Raw genomic sequence first — 16,073 nt, 5'->3', positions numbered from 1 at the left:
GCATTCCTGCTAAATACTGAAAAACATCCTGTGATCCTGACAGAAGAGTTAGAATCATCACAGAAGACGTCATCTACAGTATGTGCAGCTAAAGAAAATAAATTACTATGAACACCAGATTGGGAAAAAATAAGAATGAATGATGAACATGTAGCTATATGAAGTTCACAGCAGATAGCTACAAGCAAACAGTTAATCCGAGCCGGACATCTGCAGCTCGCAGCCTACATGATGAACATGCAGTTTTAAGCCACTTAAAAAAAAAATAAAAAATCGCATTTTGTAGTTTTGAAACCATCAGCTAATACCAGCTGGCATAATAAGGTGCATTTATAGGCATCCATACAGATACCTAGAAGATAGTGCTAACATACATCTACAACAGTGTTAAAATATTAATACAAAACAATCAAAAACATGACCAAAAAGTTTTTCGAGCCATCCTAATGGATCTTTCTCATATGAACGTCCTGCAAATAACGTAACAACAAGCCCTTTTCTACCTGACCCACTGTTCATATTTTATTCAGTAATAAGTGTGCCATTTAAAATTAATTACGTCACTGTATTATATCATTTTATTCTCTAATGAGCATATATTGGGTCAGTGGTCATCATATGCATTTTCAACTTCAAGAGCCCCAGCTGACCGTGTACCCTTCTTGCCTCTTCTGTTTACATTAAAGCCGGGTCCAGTCGAGTTTCCTGAGAACTGCAATAATCAGTCACACTTTGTTGATGAGAAGACTAAACAAGCAGACCGTGAATAAGAACAAGGCTGAAAGCAGGCCAATGGGGGTGAAAGGGTGAAGGGAAGATATTTCTGTATACCTACAATAATGTCTTGGGAGCCAATTAGGCAAAGTTATTTGTAATTGTAGGGATTGTTGTTGGGACTGAAGAGGAAAATGTGCAAAAAGCCTAATTAAACAAGTGAAAAATAAAGAAAATCACAACTAACAGTTACGAAGAACATCGTCACTAAATCAACTTATCCAGCAATTTGAACGTACGTGTGTTTGTGTGTGTGTGTGTGTGCGCATAGTTGCAAGAAAATGTTTATGAACTAAGATTAATGAGACTGGCAGACTATACATACTATTTTAATTTAAGTTAATTGTTTTAACTCTGAGTGTGTTCTCAGTGCTGCTGTGCATTTCCAACATGGCTGAATATCAGAGCGCTAAAACTTTAAACTGGATACATAAAATTTTTATTTCCTGTATCGTAATTACAGGTGAAATCACCAAATTAATATACACTTTCCTGTGATGATGCAAAGCACAGTTTTCGCTTCATTCAGTGGTTTTAGGAAGATCCAGCTTAAGAGCTGGCTCATATGTTCCCCAGAAAAGAATTCATACTTAAAACACATGCCATCAATACAAAAATGGTCAAAATGTGGCACTTGCAGATGACTTAACACCAAAACTCTGCACATAACCTGCTCCAGACCAGGTTATGTGTTTAGCCTAAGTTGCCACAGTGGTTTAACCAGGTAAAATAAAGAGCCACTTTTAAGACACAGAAAACTCAGCCTTCAGGATGGTAATTTTCTTCAACTTGTCTGTGTTTGTAAAAACCACTCACCTGCACACCTGAAGCTCTGAGCAGTGAGCCCCTTCTCCACAGCCAGACAGGTGAGAATACTGAGGAAACTGGTGGTGACCGACTGTCGCTTTGCTCTCTGTGCGTCCCTTTGCCTCCTGTCCCTGGATGGATTTGATCTCAATAGCACCCCTTGGAGACCAGGAGGTCCTACTCCTGGTTCTGTCCCTTCTTGTGCAGGCCTCTGTGTTCTGACTGCCTCCCGCAAGGTCTCCACCCACTCCTGGGCCTTGAGGTGACCATCAGCACGAAGTTTGAGTACCTCTGTTGGGAAAACAGCCTGAAAAAATTCCCCTTTCCCTGTCCATGGCTCTCCATTCTCTGACTCATGATCATGCTGAACAGCAATGCAGGACGCCAGCGAGTACTGGAGAACAGGTTGGGACACAGACCCACGGCCTTCTGTAGGGAAGGCCTGGAGAACAGATCTGGTGAGGACAAAAGTGAAGGCCCGCCAGTTGTTCTGATCCGTCAGCTGGTACAGTAGACCGACTCTGAGAGCGTCCTGGCACGACTGCGTGAACAAAGGCAGGGTGGTGGGTCTGCTCAGGACAGCAGAATTAGGCGGAAGAGAGAGCGATGCCTCTGCTGAAGTCGGGGTGTCGCTTTCGCCATCAGGCCTGGTGTCGAGCCCAGAAGGAGAAGGCGAAGACGAAGGTGACATGGGTGCAGGAAACTTCACGACATGATGATTTTCTACTCCGCTTTTATGCTGACGATTCTCCTGCCTCATGGGTCTGGCTGCCTGCACCTTCTCCCAAATCAGCCGTCTCCACTCCATGGCTTCCCATTGGCTGGCCGCCCTCAGCTGAAGACGTGTGCTGTTGAAGAAGACAGCCTGGATCGTGCGTTGGTCTGCGGGCTGGGTGATCTGGCCGGGCTGGCTGCAGGGTGCTGGAGAGATGACGCTCTGGCAGTGTGACAGTGAGTAGGCAGTGCCCAGCTGGCGGTTGGCACTGCTGTCCAGAGTGTACAGGCGGAGCTCGCAAGGCGTCAGCTCGACATGGCAGGGTGTCCAGCGGCCTCGGGGCCCCTCACGCTGCTCCATCTCACCCTGCTTCACCACACTGCTACTGCTGCTTTTATCAGCTGGACAGGCACAGAAGAAGAGCAGGGGGAAAAAGGTAGAAATGAAACAAATGAATAATATATATGTTCAGAACAAGCAGTTGTTTTAACAAGGGCCTTTCCATTAGCAATTAACCATCCAAGTTTTAAATGGGGATCAAAAATGTGTGTTTTTAACAATCCTGTGTTCCCTCACCATCTGAGGCATGCGACTTTAAGAAGTAAACATCAACCTCTATACTTAACATCTGGCTGTCAAGAGTTCCTTTTGTGGGTGTTGGCAGCAGTATTGTTTGCATGGTTCAAGTTTAGCCTTTCATGCACATAAAAAGTTAACATTTTTCATGCCCTCCTTCAAGATCAGTAATTTAGTTTCTAATATTTTCTTTTATGTTCAATTTATGTTCCTTAGTTACTTTTTAACCACCCAATTCGACACTGGTTAAAACCAGTCAAGTAAAAATTATTTACATGGGAAACATCTCACGCAATAAGCTACTTAAACTACAATAAAGTTTTGCAAATAAAATTCTGTAATGTGTGTTTCAATACCATTTGATAATCTTTTACCACTGACATTTGATCATGTTTAGGACTAATTAATCAAAACAGTGCTCAACAATGCTATCTCTAACACAGCATGACAAGGTGATCACAGAAATGGTGTGTTGAGGCGTGCTGTTGAGAAAGTGAGTGGCGGGAACATATGGATCAACGCCAGAGGAGGCGATTGAGTCCACTGTAACTGCTATGAAGTCAGCTACATGCACACTTTAAAGACTAAAGGTTGGGAGAGATACTGAAAGTGGATTTTGGTGGTGTTTTCCTTTAATGGACAGCATCTATAGTGTGAACTCATACTGATAAAAGACCCCGGAGTCTTCAAAGCATTTAAAAAGACGTGAAAACTCCAAGCCTAATTCCAAGCCAATGACCTACCTCCTTTACCTCCTACCTTGACTTGCTTATGCAGCTTTTTCCTGCCACATTTGTTACAAGTCTAATTGACCACTGGACATATAATCAGGGCCGGTCAGTTTCCTGAAGGAGGTCGCTTATCATAGCCTGACTGCTCAGACCTAAGCTTTTGTATTTTGGTCAGAGATAGCTATCCACGGGTGCTCCTCTGGAAACGTTTCTTGTAACGAAGGCAGGAAGAAACAGTATTGTTAAAGAGGCCAGTGGGCAGTCTGCCCCACTTTCCTAATCTGAAGGCTGGAGCCCACATTTTCTCTCAGATAATCCACTGTCTGTTTCTCAGAAAGTTAGTTTCACACTCGTTTTCCTTTTCTCTTTTTTCTCTTTCAGTCTTGCCCTGTGATTATCGTTAACTTTCTCATTGATTAAGGAGGGTTCAGATTAAGGCAGATTTCAGTGACCACAACCTCTGCTTGGAAAATGCACTTGACCACAATTGTAGGGACTTACAGCAGATATATGGAGCGCTGTAGTGACAATAATGTTCTTGTCCAGACTTTGCCCTTATATCCAATTTCATTTCTCTAACTGTTTATAACCCAGTGTTAAAACTAAACTAGACTTTAAGCAAAGTGCTGCAATCTGGCATCTACACTATAAAGAAAACAATCCTTTCACATCATTAAAAGAAGCCAACATCAAGGTGAAAAAAAGCATATATATTTAGTTTTTTTAAAACCTACACCCACTTGTCCTCCACTAAAAGAGGAACAGAAAGAACCACTTGCTATACCGAAACTGGTGACAAAGAGGTGAACTTTCAATGAGGCAGAAAAGATTGAGGACTGAAAAAACAATGATTTTATACTGCACCTGTGATTATTTGATATATTATTACAAAATCCATACTGGCTGTGCCTCAGGAACTGAAGCAGGTTATCCACTAATCAGAAGGTTCGTGGTTTGATCCCTGAGTGCTCCAGTCTGCATGTCAAAGTGTGATTGGGCAAGATACTGAACTCCAAGTTGCTCCCAATGCGTTCATTGCAGTATAAATGTAGAAAAAGTGCTTGTGTGAATAAGTCATGTTGTATAAAGTGTTTTGAGTGCTCAAGTGGAATACAAAAGTGCTATATGAAAACCAGTCCATTTACCTTGGTTAAATTTGCATAGAAAGTACTTTTAAAATAAATCTTGTCCTTATCCATTAAGATGTGGTCGGGACCCGCTTCACATCAAAATTAATTAGACTCCTGCAACAATGGTTACTTACACACGTTAAAACTGACTATTTTCCAAGTGGAACATGCTGAAAACTCAATTTAAACATTGATGTACTCATGCTTTTTGACCTGACACACTTTAACTCGGTATTTACTAGAAAGACAAGTTTTCTAAATCAATCTGACAAATTGCTAACCCCCACCACAAGCAGTCTAATTGGTGCATACTGCATTTTAGTTGAAAAAAGCTAATTCTCTTAGAGCCCCTGTTAACTTAAGGGTGGCAAGTCCAGTGCCTCATCAATCTTATCAAAACAGCAGCTGACAGTGTCACTCTAGGTCTCTGACTTTGCATGTTAACAAACCTTTTTTGCTAAGGGAACAAATGAATATGCAAATGAAATCAGGTCTGGCTGATTGGCAGTCTTCACGCTTGGGAGGCTCGAGATGAGAATTAGGCATTGTGGTGAGGAAAGCTGCTCTGTTCAATTAGCCTTCATCTCTACCTGGTGGGTTTTGACATCACACACAATAATAGTCTAGCGTACACATTCAAGCCTTCAACCATAATTAACATTTCACTCTGTTGTTAAGTAACACTACTGCCTTCATGTTCATCGAGGTACAAACTCCTGCTTAAAACTACATGCTGTTTCCAAGTTTCCGGCTATAAGTGAAGACCTATCCTACAAATGTACAAAGGTATACCCTTAACCTATTTTCTAGATCATCAGAGCTTATCCTCATTGAGCCAGTAGTAGCCTGGAGAGCACTTCAGCTATCGTTAGCCTCTTCCTTTAACCTGGATTTAACGCTTTTCTGGGACGTTCAAGTTCAAACTCCCTAGATTGAGAAAGGGCAGAATTTCACTCGTGTGTCAAAACTAATATGGTGACATTTATAACAGGAACTGAAACACAGAAAGCATGAATGTACACAGTCAGCAGAAGGCCCAACTAAAAGTAAACACAAGTAGGAAACCAAAGGCTGTGGCTCAAATGGCCAATCTTGTAATCTGTAGGGATTGTCATAATTTCTCAGTACTCTAATAGTCCTTAAAGTAGAAAGAATTAAAAAACAAACAAAAATGAGATCTGCTGCAAGCTCTGCAGGGTAAACCTAGCATGTCACAAGTCTGCCATGACTTTGTGCAGACATTTGAGTGTGAGTCATTTGTTTGTGCCAATGAGTTACCACTAGAGATGAACCAATCCATAATAACAGATAACGGATAACAGTCCAGTGTCGACTCTAAAAGCTGGATCAGGTATCAGCAACAATCAGCCAGTCTATTTAACTCAATTCTATGTTGATCTGTTTTTACAATGCCACACGTCAGAAGCACTGCACAGGCTGCTAGGGGGGAGAGTCAACATAGCATGGAGGAATCCGATAGCAAATATTTAGCATCTTGATGGTATTTCATGCATTTTACACCGATAGATTCTCTTTGCATTTTTTCAACAGTTTTTGACCCGTTTCCAAAGAAACTAACACGACCAAAAGGGGCTCCTAAGACAATACAGTCTCTGTTGTTTCAGTGCTTGTGTCCTGTCAGCTCCACTGTGTGTGTGTGTGTGTGTATATAGAAGTGCACTCATAGTAAGCTGCCATAAACAGGGAAAGTTCAGTTTTATTTATTTAGCACCAAATCACAACAACAGTCACCTCACATATGTATATTATATTCTAAGTTTAAGACCCTGTTAGAGAGAAAACACCAAAAATTAGATGACCCCATATGAGCAAGCAATTGGCAATAGTGGGAAAGAAAAACTCCCTTTTAATAGGAAGAGGGGAGAAAGTCAGGACAAAGACACGCTGTGGAAGAAAGCCAGGGATGAATAATAACTAATGATTAAATGCAGAGCAATGTATTAACACAGAGTTAGTGAAAAGAGGTGAGTGAAGAAGAAACACTCAGTGGAAAGCTCCCAGCGGCCTAGGCGTGCTGCACCGTAACACCAAGTAACCTTAAGTACCCCTGACATGTTAGGTGTGCAGGCCGGGGTCTTGAGGTCTTACCCATTTTTTAAAGCTCTTTTGCGTGGTTGGTTTTTTACTATTACTGCTGCATTTCCTGTTAAATATTGGTGACTTAGTATGAATGTGTTTATTATTTTAAAAAGCATACAACATTAAAAAAAATACACCTATTGCCATTGTTTGTTTTTTTTAATCAATGCAGCTTTTCTAGTTAAACACAATAGAACTTAAATAATAGCAAAGCCTATGTGGTTACATATGCATGTATATTGTGTACATAAAAAGGCGATAATCATATCCATTTAGCACCTAAACATCCACAGCTGTCACTAATGGAAAAGCCAACAGGCTACTTTTCTTTTTTAATGTGAATGAAGACACATAGCAAGGCGAGCTAAATCACTGTGCCTTGTGCTTATTACCGTCCTTTTCCTCCTTCTCTCTTTTCAATACACATCGAGCCAAACTAAATAGCCTGATGTCTTTTCACACATATGCTAATACTAAATAATCCTGCCAGTATCAGGGGCTGGGTAATTGGGTTGCCTCTTCTCTTGCCTCATTTGAGTCCATTTGCTGACAGGATTACAGGCTATTATCCCTCAGGATCCCTTAGGATCTCCTTAGTCCTTTAGATAGCCAAAACACACAAACAAATGCTGTGTGTGTGTGTGTGTGTGTGTGTGTGTGTGTGTGTGTGTGTGTGTGTGTGTGTGTGTGTGTGTGTGTGTGTGTGTGTGTGTGTTGGGCTCTCTGCCTGAGTAAGGACTGTCATAGCACAGCTGTGTCATTTCAAGTTATCATCATCTTCTGTCATTATTGCTTTCTCTGAGGATGCTTCAGCCTAAGTACAGCACACGCCCCGATCCGCAGCACAAATAGTCCAGGACTTCTGTCCTCCGAAAGCCTCTCAAAGGCTGAGAAAGCTTTTCAGTGAATGGACGGTCGATAGGAGCAGAGGAGGAGGAGGAGGTGTGCATATTTCTGGCAGGTTCAATGAGTTGGTCACCAGAGGCCATGACATCATCTTCAATGAGTCAAAGCAACTCTCCATGCCACAAACGCCCAATTAGGCAAATTCAATCTGATTAAAGGATCAGTTAACTCAAATTAGAAAACATATACAGATGAGAAAAACGGTGTAACCACTGACTGCAGTGAATAATATTGATTACCTCGTAACAATTATGGGCAGACGTCTGGGTCAGAGAATCTGACAGCTAGAGTTTCATGGCGAGTGGCACGAGCACAGATAAATAACGAAAGCTGGGTTTTCAGGTACCTGCGACAGTTTCAACTCACAACTTTATTATTTCTGCTAACCTCTCTGACACGAGGTGGTTTAGAAGCTACTCCTCAGCAGGGCGAGGCACGCAAAGGGTCAACACTGTATTAGGCAAGAGTGTTTGTAACGTTTTCACTTACAGCTACACATCTCCTCACTTACCTCAGCTTGACTCAACAGTATGAAGTTAATTTCTTAAGGTTTGGATGTAAGTGATGGTATGACTTTTCAGATGATCTCCTCAACACAGTAAAAGGGAATCTATTCATTTACGCTGCTGAAAATCAGTAAAATGTACATTTAGAAATCTGAACTATAGTCTTTCCAGAAAGAATGTCCTTGTTATTCTGCACAACTCCTAATGCTCTTCCAACTTGTGTCCATGTTTACTCTTGATGAGTACGGTCTCAAGTCTTTGTCAAAACATATTCTTGTTTCTAAAGACGTGGTTAAGTTATATCCACCACAGGAAAAATGCTTTTGAAAATCTGTGACCTTGGTAACACATGAAGCGAAATAAATGACTTTGCGTATTAAATTTATTAGGTTTCATAAAAACAAGAAAACATGTATTTAGAAATCTGTCAAAAAAGTTGTTTAAAACTAAATATTATTGAACCATCACAGTGGAATTTCTGTTTAGGAATGCTAGTAAATAACTGTAATTTGGCATCTTAATCCAAAAATAAAAATGTATTTTACTACTTTTTCTGCTTTTTTTTTTTTTAAACAGTACGTTTAAAAATTCATAGATGGATAACACTAATTATATTTTATATTATATTTTAGCTATTTTAGGTCAGCTGTGGCATAAATCTTACATTGGTTGGTGATGTAAAAACTACTGCTGATTTAATAGGAAAGCATATACCTGTTGGTTCCAACACTTTTCATGTACAAGTACGTCACACTGAATTGTAGAAATACAGTTTAAAGTTTGGGTTCACTTGTAACTTTTCCACTAATCCACCACATACTTAAAGAAAGCACCAACCCCTGAACAATCATGATATCAGATCATACATATCAATATGTACCAGATTATAAATAAACTTCATTTGCACATGAAAGGCACTTTTAAAAAGTTTACTTGTTATAATATTATTTTATGTAATATTATTTAATATGTAGCAAATATTTTTTTAAATTGCTGTTCAAAATCCATTCTGTCAATTAACTCTATATTAACTTATGATCAGTGACTCACCTTTTCAGCTCTGCCATGGAGCTGGACTAACCTGTTCACATAAGCATATATATCATATTATCCACAGAAGTATACAGTGTGAACATGAACTCACCCTCCTGCTGGTGGTTGAGGATCATGTTCTTCAGGGTGTTGCAGTCCACTGTGGGCAGACCATTGTCGGTGCAGGCAGACGGGCGGTAGTGGACATCTGACCTGGACCGGCTGTGTCCCTTCTTAAACGCCGAGTTAGATGAGGAGTTGGTGGTGTTGTTGGTGCACTCCTTGGTATGGGCAGCCAAGTCATTGGTGGAACGCGCTCGGCTTCTCTTGCCGTGCCTCAAACCCACTCCTAGCCCCAAAACACTGACGTTATCAGCCCAAGCTAGGCCTAGAGGCCCGACCTCTGGCTGCTCTCCAGCTAGCAGGTTCCACACGCCACTGGAGCTCAGCTTGCCCAGCGCTGCATTAGATACCTCCTGCAGCTGCTTCGACTGCCTGGCAGGCTGAAGGTTCCCTGTTTGAGCCTGGCTTGTACCTTGGCCTTGTATCCTATCCATGCAGTGGATGAAATCCTCTGTGGCCTCCAAAGCTGGGCTGATATCACCCACCATGTCCAGCTGCTCAAGACCCTCCATGGCTGTACCAGGACAGGCTTTCCCTGAGCTGGAAATCTTACAACTAGACAGCTATCCAAAAAGGGTTTAAAATCCCTGTTAGCAGAATCTGCATGGCCAATAAACAAAAATCAGCTGTCAGTTGGACAAACGCAGGTGTTTTAGGTATGCTGACAAGCTAGTAACAAAACAAAACCCAAGCAGTTCACAAACTTCAAAAACTGCTGCCTTAAGCTGCGATCTGCCCTCTGCATGAAGACAGTACCCTCATCCAGGGCTACAGTCTTCTATTTTTTAATGATGCTCCACTAGCTCTGCTAGGTGAGTCAGTATATTCTCCGGGGAGCTACTGCGGTTTCATGCCAGGACTGGCAGGAGCTGGGACTTTCCAATCCAATCTGGGTGGCAAACTACCTTATGCAGCCAGATACACTCACATTTGGGAGCAAAAAGCAGTGAAGTCCTTCTCCTCTGTCTCAATTGCTGAGTGACTAGAGTCAAAATCATACATCAGCTGATTTACACTCTTCCGGCCAATCGGGTGACGGCTGGGGCATCAGCTGGATGGTGTTTGTGGCTTGACTGTAACAGAAGGGAAGAAAGAAAGAGGAACTTGTAAAAGAGGAAGCATGCAAAATAAGCACGAAGACTGGAAAGACAGCTGACAGTAAGAAAACTTGCTGCTCATTCCAGGTGCTTTTGTGAAATTTAAATAGAGTCTCTGTCAAGACTAAAATTATGAAAGAGGGTAATAAAGCATCTAGTTAAAGTTTAAACATCAAACCACCTACCCACCTACAGGATCTTCATCACACTTAGACCAAAAAAACCCCAACTTCAGAGTCCGTCTCAGCAAACAGAAACAATCATCATTCCTCGTACTGGAATAATACTTGACTTCCTCCTCAGCAGATTATCTCTGGACTGAGCGGACAGAGAGGAAACAGGCCTGGGTGGGGTTCCCATCCATCTGCTTGACTGCCTGTCTCTTCTGATTGTCTCCACTCCTCTGTCTCTCGCTCCCTCTCTCTCGATATATACACACTTCTTTCTTTCTCGTTTGTGCTCTCTCACTCTCATTGATTTTCCCCTCCTCCACAGCTCAGCCTCTTTTACTTTTGTCCACTTATGAATTATTTAATGGCCATTGCATCATTGAAACTCATTTTCGTGGAGCAATTTGCCGGTGATAATTTGTTGAAAATAAAAAAAACCCAGAACATTATCATGGGAGGGAAAATGTCAGGGATTTTCTTAGCTTTGCATTTTTATGTAAGATTTATTATATGTAGCACATGTAAGCGAGACTATACAGTTGACTGTCACAAAGTCCTAGAACATTTGCTGCTGGTAAACACTACATCGCACAGAAATGACTGAGCCCTGGATTTTCTTGATTTCTTTTAAAAATTATTATTAACCATCTAATCTGACTTAAAAGTTACCATTTCAAATCCATCCTCCATGTGCTTCTATCACAAGATACACATTTTCTCACAAGAAAGAGAAAATGCTTTAAAAAACTACATTAATAAGTTGATGACATTTTGCCTTTAGGTGAGGTAATGTCAAAATGACCATATATTATATTCCTTGCGATGCAGTGATAAACACACTGGGATCAAACATTCATATTTGTAATAAAACATGTAGGCGCTCTAAACCAATTCTCCAACACATTTGAAATCATCATAATTTTAAGACTATGGGTGGCAAGGTGAACACAGTTAACCAACTTTCAGTGAACAATTTCACTGGAAGAAAAAGGTGGTCAAAAATCTAATCAGAGAAGCTCAAAAAATGAGTCTCACTGATTTATTGGTGGGGCGATCTTAGCTATTTGCTGATTTATCAGTGTTGGCATTTATAACTGCAAATAAGTAACAATTTAAAAAGAAATGGGAGAAACAGCCTTCCTACATCTTACAAGTGTTGGCTTTGCCTATTTTGTCCATCAGAGGGCTCTCTGCAACGTTTGAAATGCCACAAACACAACACCCAGTTGATTCAAGCAAACCCAAGCACAGTAAATAAAGAACTACCCATAGCAAATGCTATGAAAATCTGTTTAGGTTGTGTTTTTGAAAGAAAAAAAGCTATAAAAAAACAACAACAACAAAAAATGGATAGATAGAATTTAATAATTGAAGTTGGATTGCACCAAGAATTCACTGCTGTGTACATCTAGCGAGCACTGACCACCTTGTAATCCATTTAAATGGCAACACTATGCATCATCTCTTATGAACATATTTACCATGACATCATCTGCTTGCAGATATAGCTGTGAGCTAATACTGCATCGTCATCAAGGTTGATTACTCATCGAGCTTCCCACTGAACTCCTGTTGACTCACACATGCTGACGTAGCCCTACAATCAGCTCAGTACAATGCCAAGAAAGCAAAAAGTAAAAACCAACCTTTCTTTAATGGTGGACGGACTTTGGTAGTGACACTGTTAGAGATGTATGATGAATTCTAACTAGCAGAGTAACATAATTCTTCAGCGACCCAACATGCCTTCAGGTTCGAGTTCAGTTGGGGGAACACCATCTGCTTTACAGGAGGATAAAAATCTAAAAACACACCTCCAGGCTCTGTAAGAGTTGTCTCACCGAGATGCAAACTGATGGAGTGCTGCAGCACATGGCCTCACATCAACAATCACCTGACCTCAACCCAGCTGAGGCAGTTTGGGATATGTTACACTGCAGAGTGTGAAAAAAGCACTCTCTGTGGCACCTCCTTTAAGACAGTTGGATCGTTTCCAGATGAAAACATCATGAACCTGACGCAGAAACAGCCATGAGTGTGCAAAGCCGTTTGCACAGAAACAAAAATGAAAATCGTACTTTTTAAAACTGGCAAGCGGTTACATTTTCATATCTGCCAGAGATGAGGTGCACATCAGGTTCCACTGGGCTCACTTTTGTCACAACATACTTTTCAACATGTTTAATGTTATACTGAGCTTTTATTTAGATTGAGGCTGCAGATTTAAACATTCACAACTGTAGAACCAACCTAGGGATCCAGTTACACAAAAAACATGAGCACTGTGTGAATGACTGCTTTATTGCTGAGTTAAACTTTATTTGTTGTCAATCCTTCCTCTCAAGATTTCATATACGAGTTCTAAATAATTTTATATAGAACTCCCATATCCATAAGTTAGACCAACGGACTTGAACACACCAGCATATTTAACTTTTTAATTAAAAAAAACGCAAAACATTTCATAGATGCTTGAATGCATCACATCTATAAGGATATTAGCTCCTCGTTTTAAGCAGCTTTCGACAATAATTATGCTGACATTTAACTGGGATAGCAGGTACAGATGAAAAACTATCAGCCTCAGCCCTGTGCACTTCAGTTCACAAACACACAGTCAGCATCACTCAGCTGGAAACACTGACAAAGGTGAAGCCACAGTTAGCCATTCCGACACTTACATGAATTTGCTGCCCATGTCAGCTCCCCTAACGCGTCTAGTTCATCATCTAAATTATTTCGAAATAAATGTATGCAGAAAGTCGATGGAACACTCCTAAAGCTGACTGAAAAAGGCCCGTGCTCATCCCCAGCTAAAGTGATGTGAGCCGGGGCTAGTTAGCTGCCAGCTAACGCTAGCCTCTCTCCATCCTTGATCAATGTCATTTAAAAACGAGATAAAACGGCTCACTTTTTCAAATGTGCACCATCGCATGGCGCTAGTGCTTTACTGGTGTTTTCAGATGGTGGAACTGGTGCCGTGCACAAGCTGTATCACATAATTCTTGACTCACCTTACTGTGTTTACCATTATGTCATCTGACAGTCCGTCAACGAAACACTCCTCTGGGTGCAACTCGGGTTAGCGGGATAAAGGTTCCGTGTAATGTTTGACTATTGTACACAGCATGCGCCACAAATGCACACATACAGATACACAATGTAAACACTAGTGAAAATATAATATGAAAAAAAAATGTATTGAAAGAATTTGAAGAATTTATTACATAGTGAAATCAGCAACAAATTTAAATCCAACCTCTTACTATTAAGTTATAAGTTATATGCAAAACCAGGTAAGTGTCTCTTTTGTTCAACATTTATTTAACCCCTGAAAAACAAACAAACAAACCAATAAACAGAAACTTCTTCATAGTAAGTAGAATAAAAAAGCAAATACATATTTTAAAAACATTTCCCTGAAAAAATATACACGTACAACTTCAGCAACAACAATGATAAGTGCTATGAATTACAAAAGGCTCTGAGCAGCAATTTCAAACCGCGCAATATGAACAATATTTCCAAATGCTTTCCTTTTTACTTTTTCATACCTTGGCTCGCGTGATTGGGTAGAGGATCAATAGGGGGTCCATGTCCCTCTTGGGGGGACACTCCACCATTTGACCTTAGAACTGAAGAAACTTCTCGGACGAGAGGTGAAAAGTCTTCAAGCACCTTAAAGAAGTCCAGACGCTTTTCTTTCCAAGCTCCTTAGACTACGATGACCTGGATGAATGAGAACCTTCACGGACATATTTTTCCTTTTTCCCATTATTTTGACATTTATTTAACCAGATAACACCATCCACAGAACAAAGAAAGTAGAAAAAGCACAGAAATATATTACAAAGATGTGCTAAAAAAAAGAAGAATCCACAAGGCAGTGTACTCCCGTTCGTCCCAAGCCCGGATAAATGAGTAGGATTGTGTCAGGAAAAGCAAAAGGTATACAATCTTTGCTAAACAGAGCATGCAGATAATAAACAGGAAAAAAAATGTGGGCATGCGTTAGTGCCATTGGCTAACAGGTTGCAAGTGGAATCTACGCTACTGTTGGCTGAGGGCAAAGGAAGAGGAAAGGAGAAGAAGAGAGCCCAGAGAGGTGGAGGTATGCTCTGGAGAGAACAGGTGTAACACTGAAACTGCAAGGAGCAGTGACAGTGAACACAGATGAGTTTAAGTATCTGAGGTCAACCTTCCAAAATTTGGACAGTGCACAAGAGAGGTGAAGAAGAGAACGGAGGCAGGATGGAGTGGGTGGAGACGAGTGGCAGGGGTGAAAGATAACATATGAAAGATAACATATAAAGATAACATCAAATTGAAGGTTTACAAGATGGTAGTGAGACCTGCTGTGATGTATGATGATGGTGGCACTGACAAGAAGACAGGAAGTGGAGCTGGAGGTAACAGAGCTGAAGATGTTAAGCTTTTCATTGGGAGTGACCAAGATGCACAAGATCAGAAAGGAGTTCATCAGAGGGACAGCTCTGATTAAGCAGTTTGGAGACAAAGTTTGAGAGGAAAGGCTGAGATGGTTTGGCCATGTGCAGAGGAGGGATGGTGGAAAAGAGGAAGACCTCAGAGAAGATGTAGTGAAGAAGGACATGCAAAGTGCTGGTGTGACAGAGGAGGATGATTGGAAGAAGGTCAGACGGAGGCTGATGATCCTGTATGGTGACCCCTAAAAGGAGCGTCCAGAAGAAGAAGACAATGCTGAAGACTAAAACCATAATAATCACGATCATCATCATCATTAAAACACTAGAGTTGCTTTTCTTACTTTGCATTTTCTAACATAAAAGTTTCATAATATTTCTTTAAAAAAAAATCAAAAAACCCTCTTTTCCTCATTTCGTTGCTATTTGTAGGTTTTTGAGATTTCCCCAGCAGCCATTCTCCATCTCTCAGTGACGTGTTCTGCATTAAACCAATTCTGTTGCACACAGGGCACTTCCATTATTTTCATTATCATGAAATGGGATAAAAATCCATAATAGTTGTGATCAATACCACACTTAGTAGCAGAAGGTAGTGCATTTACTTAGTCTTACAAAGAAAAGTTCATGACATGCGTCTACACACACAAATCTGACCAAGATGGGGAGAGGACCAAAGAGAACAGGACAAAGAAGAGGTGGAGAATGGTTTCCAGCTAATGGGGTGCTTGAAGCTGACCCAGCACCCAAAGTGTCAGTCCAACAGAGAGAAGCACAGTAATTCTCCTCCAACCCATGTTTCACAGGGGCTGAATTGATGTATGGGGCCAACACAAGATGCTTTATTACAGACACATTGAATCAATATTGTCCCTTTCCAAAACCATTGACATGTAGTTTCATGTATATTGTTTGGGGGAATAACTGACACTCTGGCTATATGAATACTTTGACTAATGGTGTG

General features: G+C 40.9%; 1 protein-coding gene across 2 annotated transcripts in view; it reads right to left on the bottom strand.

The window, feature by feature from the left end:
• plekhm3 (pleckstrin homology domain containing, family M, member 3) overlaps positions 1 to 13,723 on the bottom strand; it is a 48,057-nt gene extending 34,334 nt beyond the window's left edge. For both annotated transcript variants that reach the window (XM_063498907.1, XM_063498908.1), the window contains exons 1-3: positions 13,682 to 13,723; positions 9,390 to 10,473; positions 1,591 to 2,697 (exon numbers count right to left, since the gene is read on the bottom strand). In XM_063498907.1, the coding sequence (XP_063354977.1) occupies positions 1,591 to 2,697; positions 9,390 to 9,912 (1,630 nt within the window). In that variant the 5' untranslated portion in view covers positions 9,913 to 10,473; positions 13,682 to 13,723. The remainder of the gene's footprint in view (positions 1 to 1,590; positions 2,698 to 9,389; positions 10,474 to 13,681) is intronic.
• Positions 13,724 to 16,073: the final 2,350 nt, after the last annotated feature.

Source organism: Pelmatolapia mariae, linkage group LG16_19 (assembly GCF_036321145.2).
Source record: "Pelmatolapia mariae isolate MD_Pm_ZW linkage group LG16_19, Pm_UMD_F_2, whole genome shotgun sequence".
Lineage (NCBI taxonomy): Eukaryota > Metazoa > Chordata > Actinopteri > Cichliformes > Cichlidae > Pelmatolapia > Pelmatolapia mariae.
Note: the sequence above shows the minus strand (reverse complement) of the source record. Positions and strands in the feature narration are given on the sequence as shown.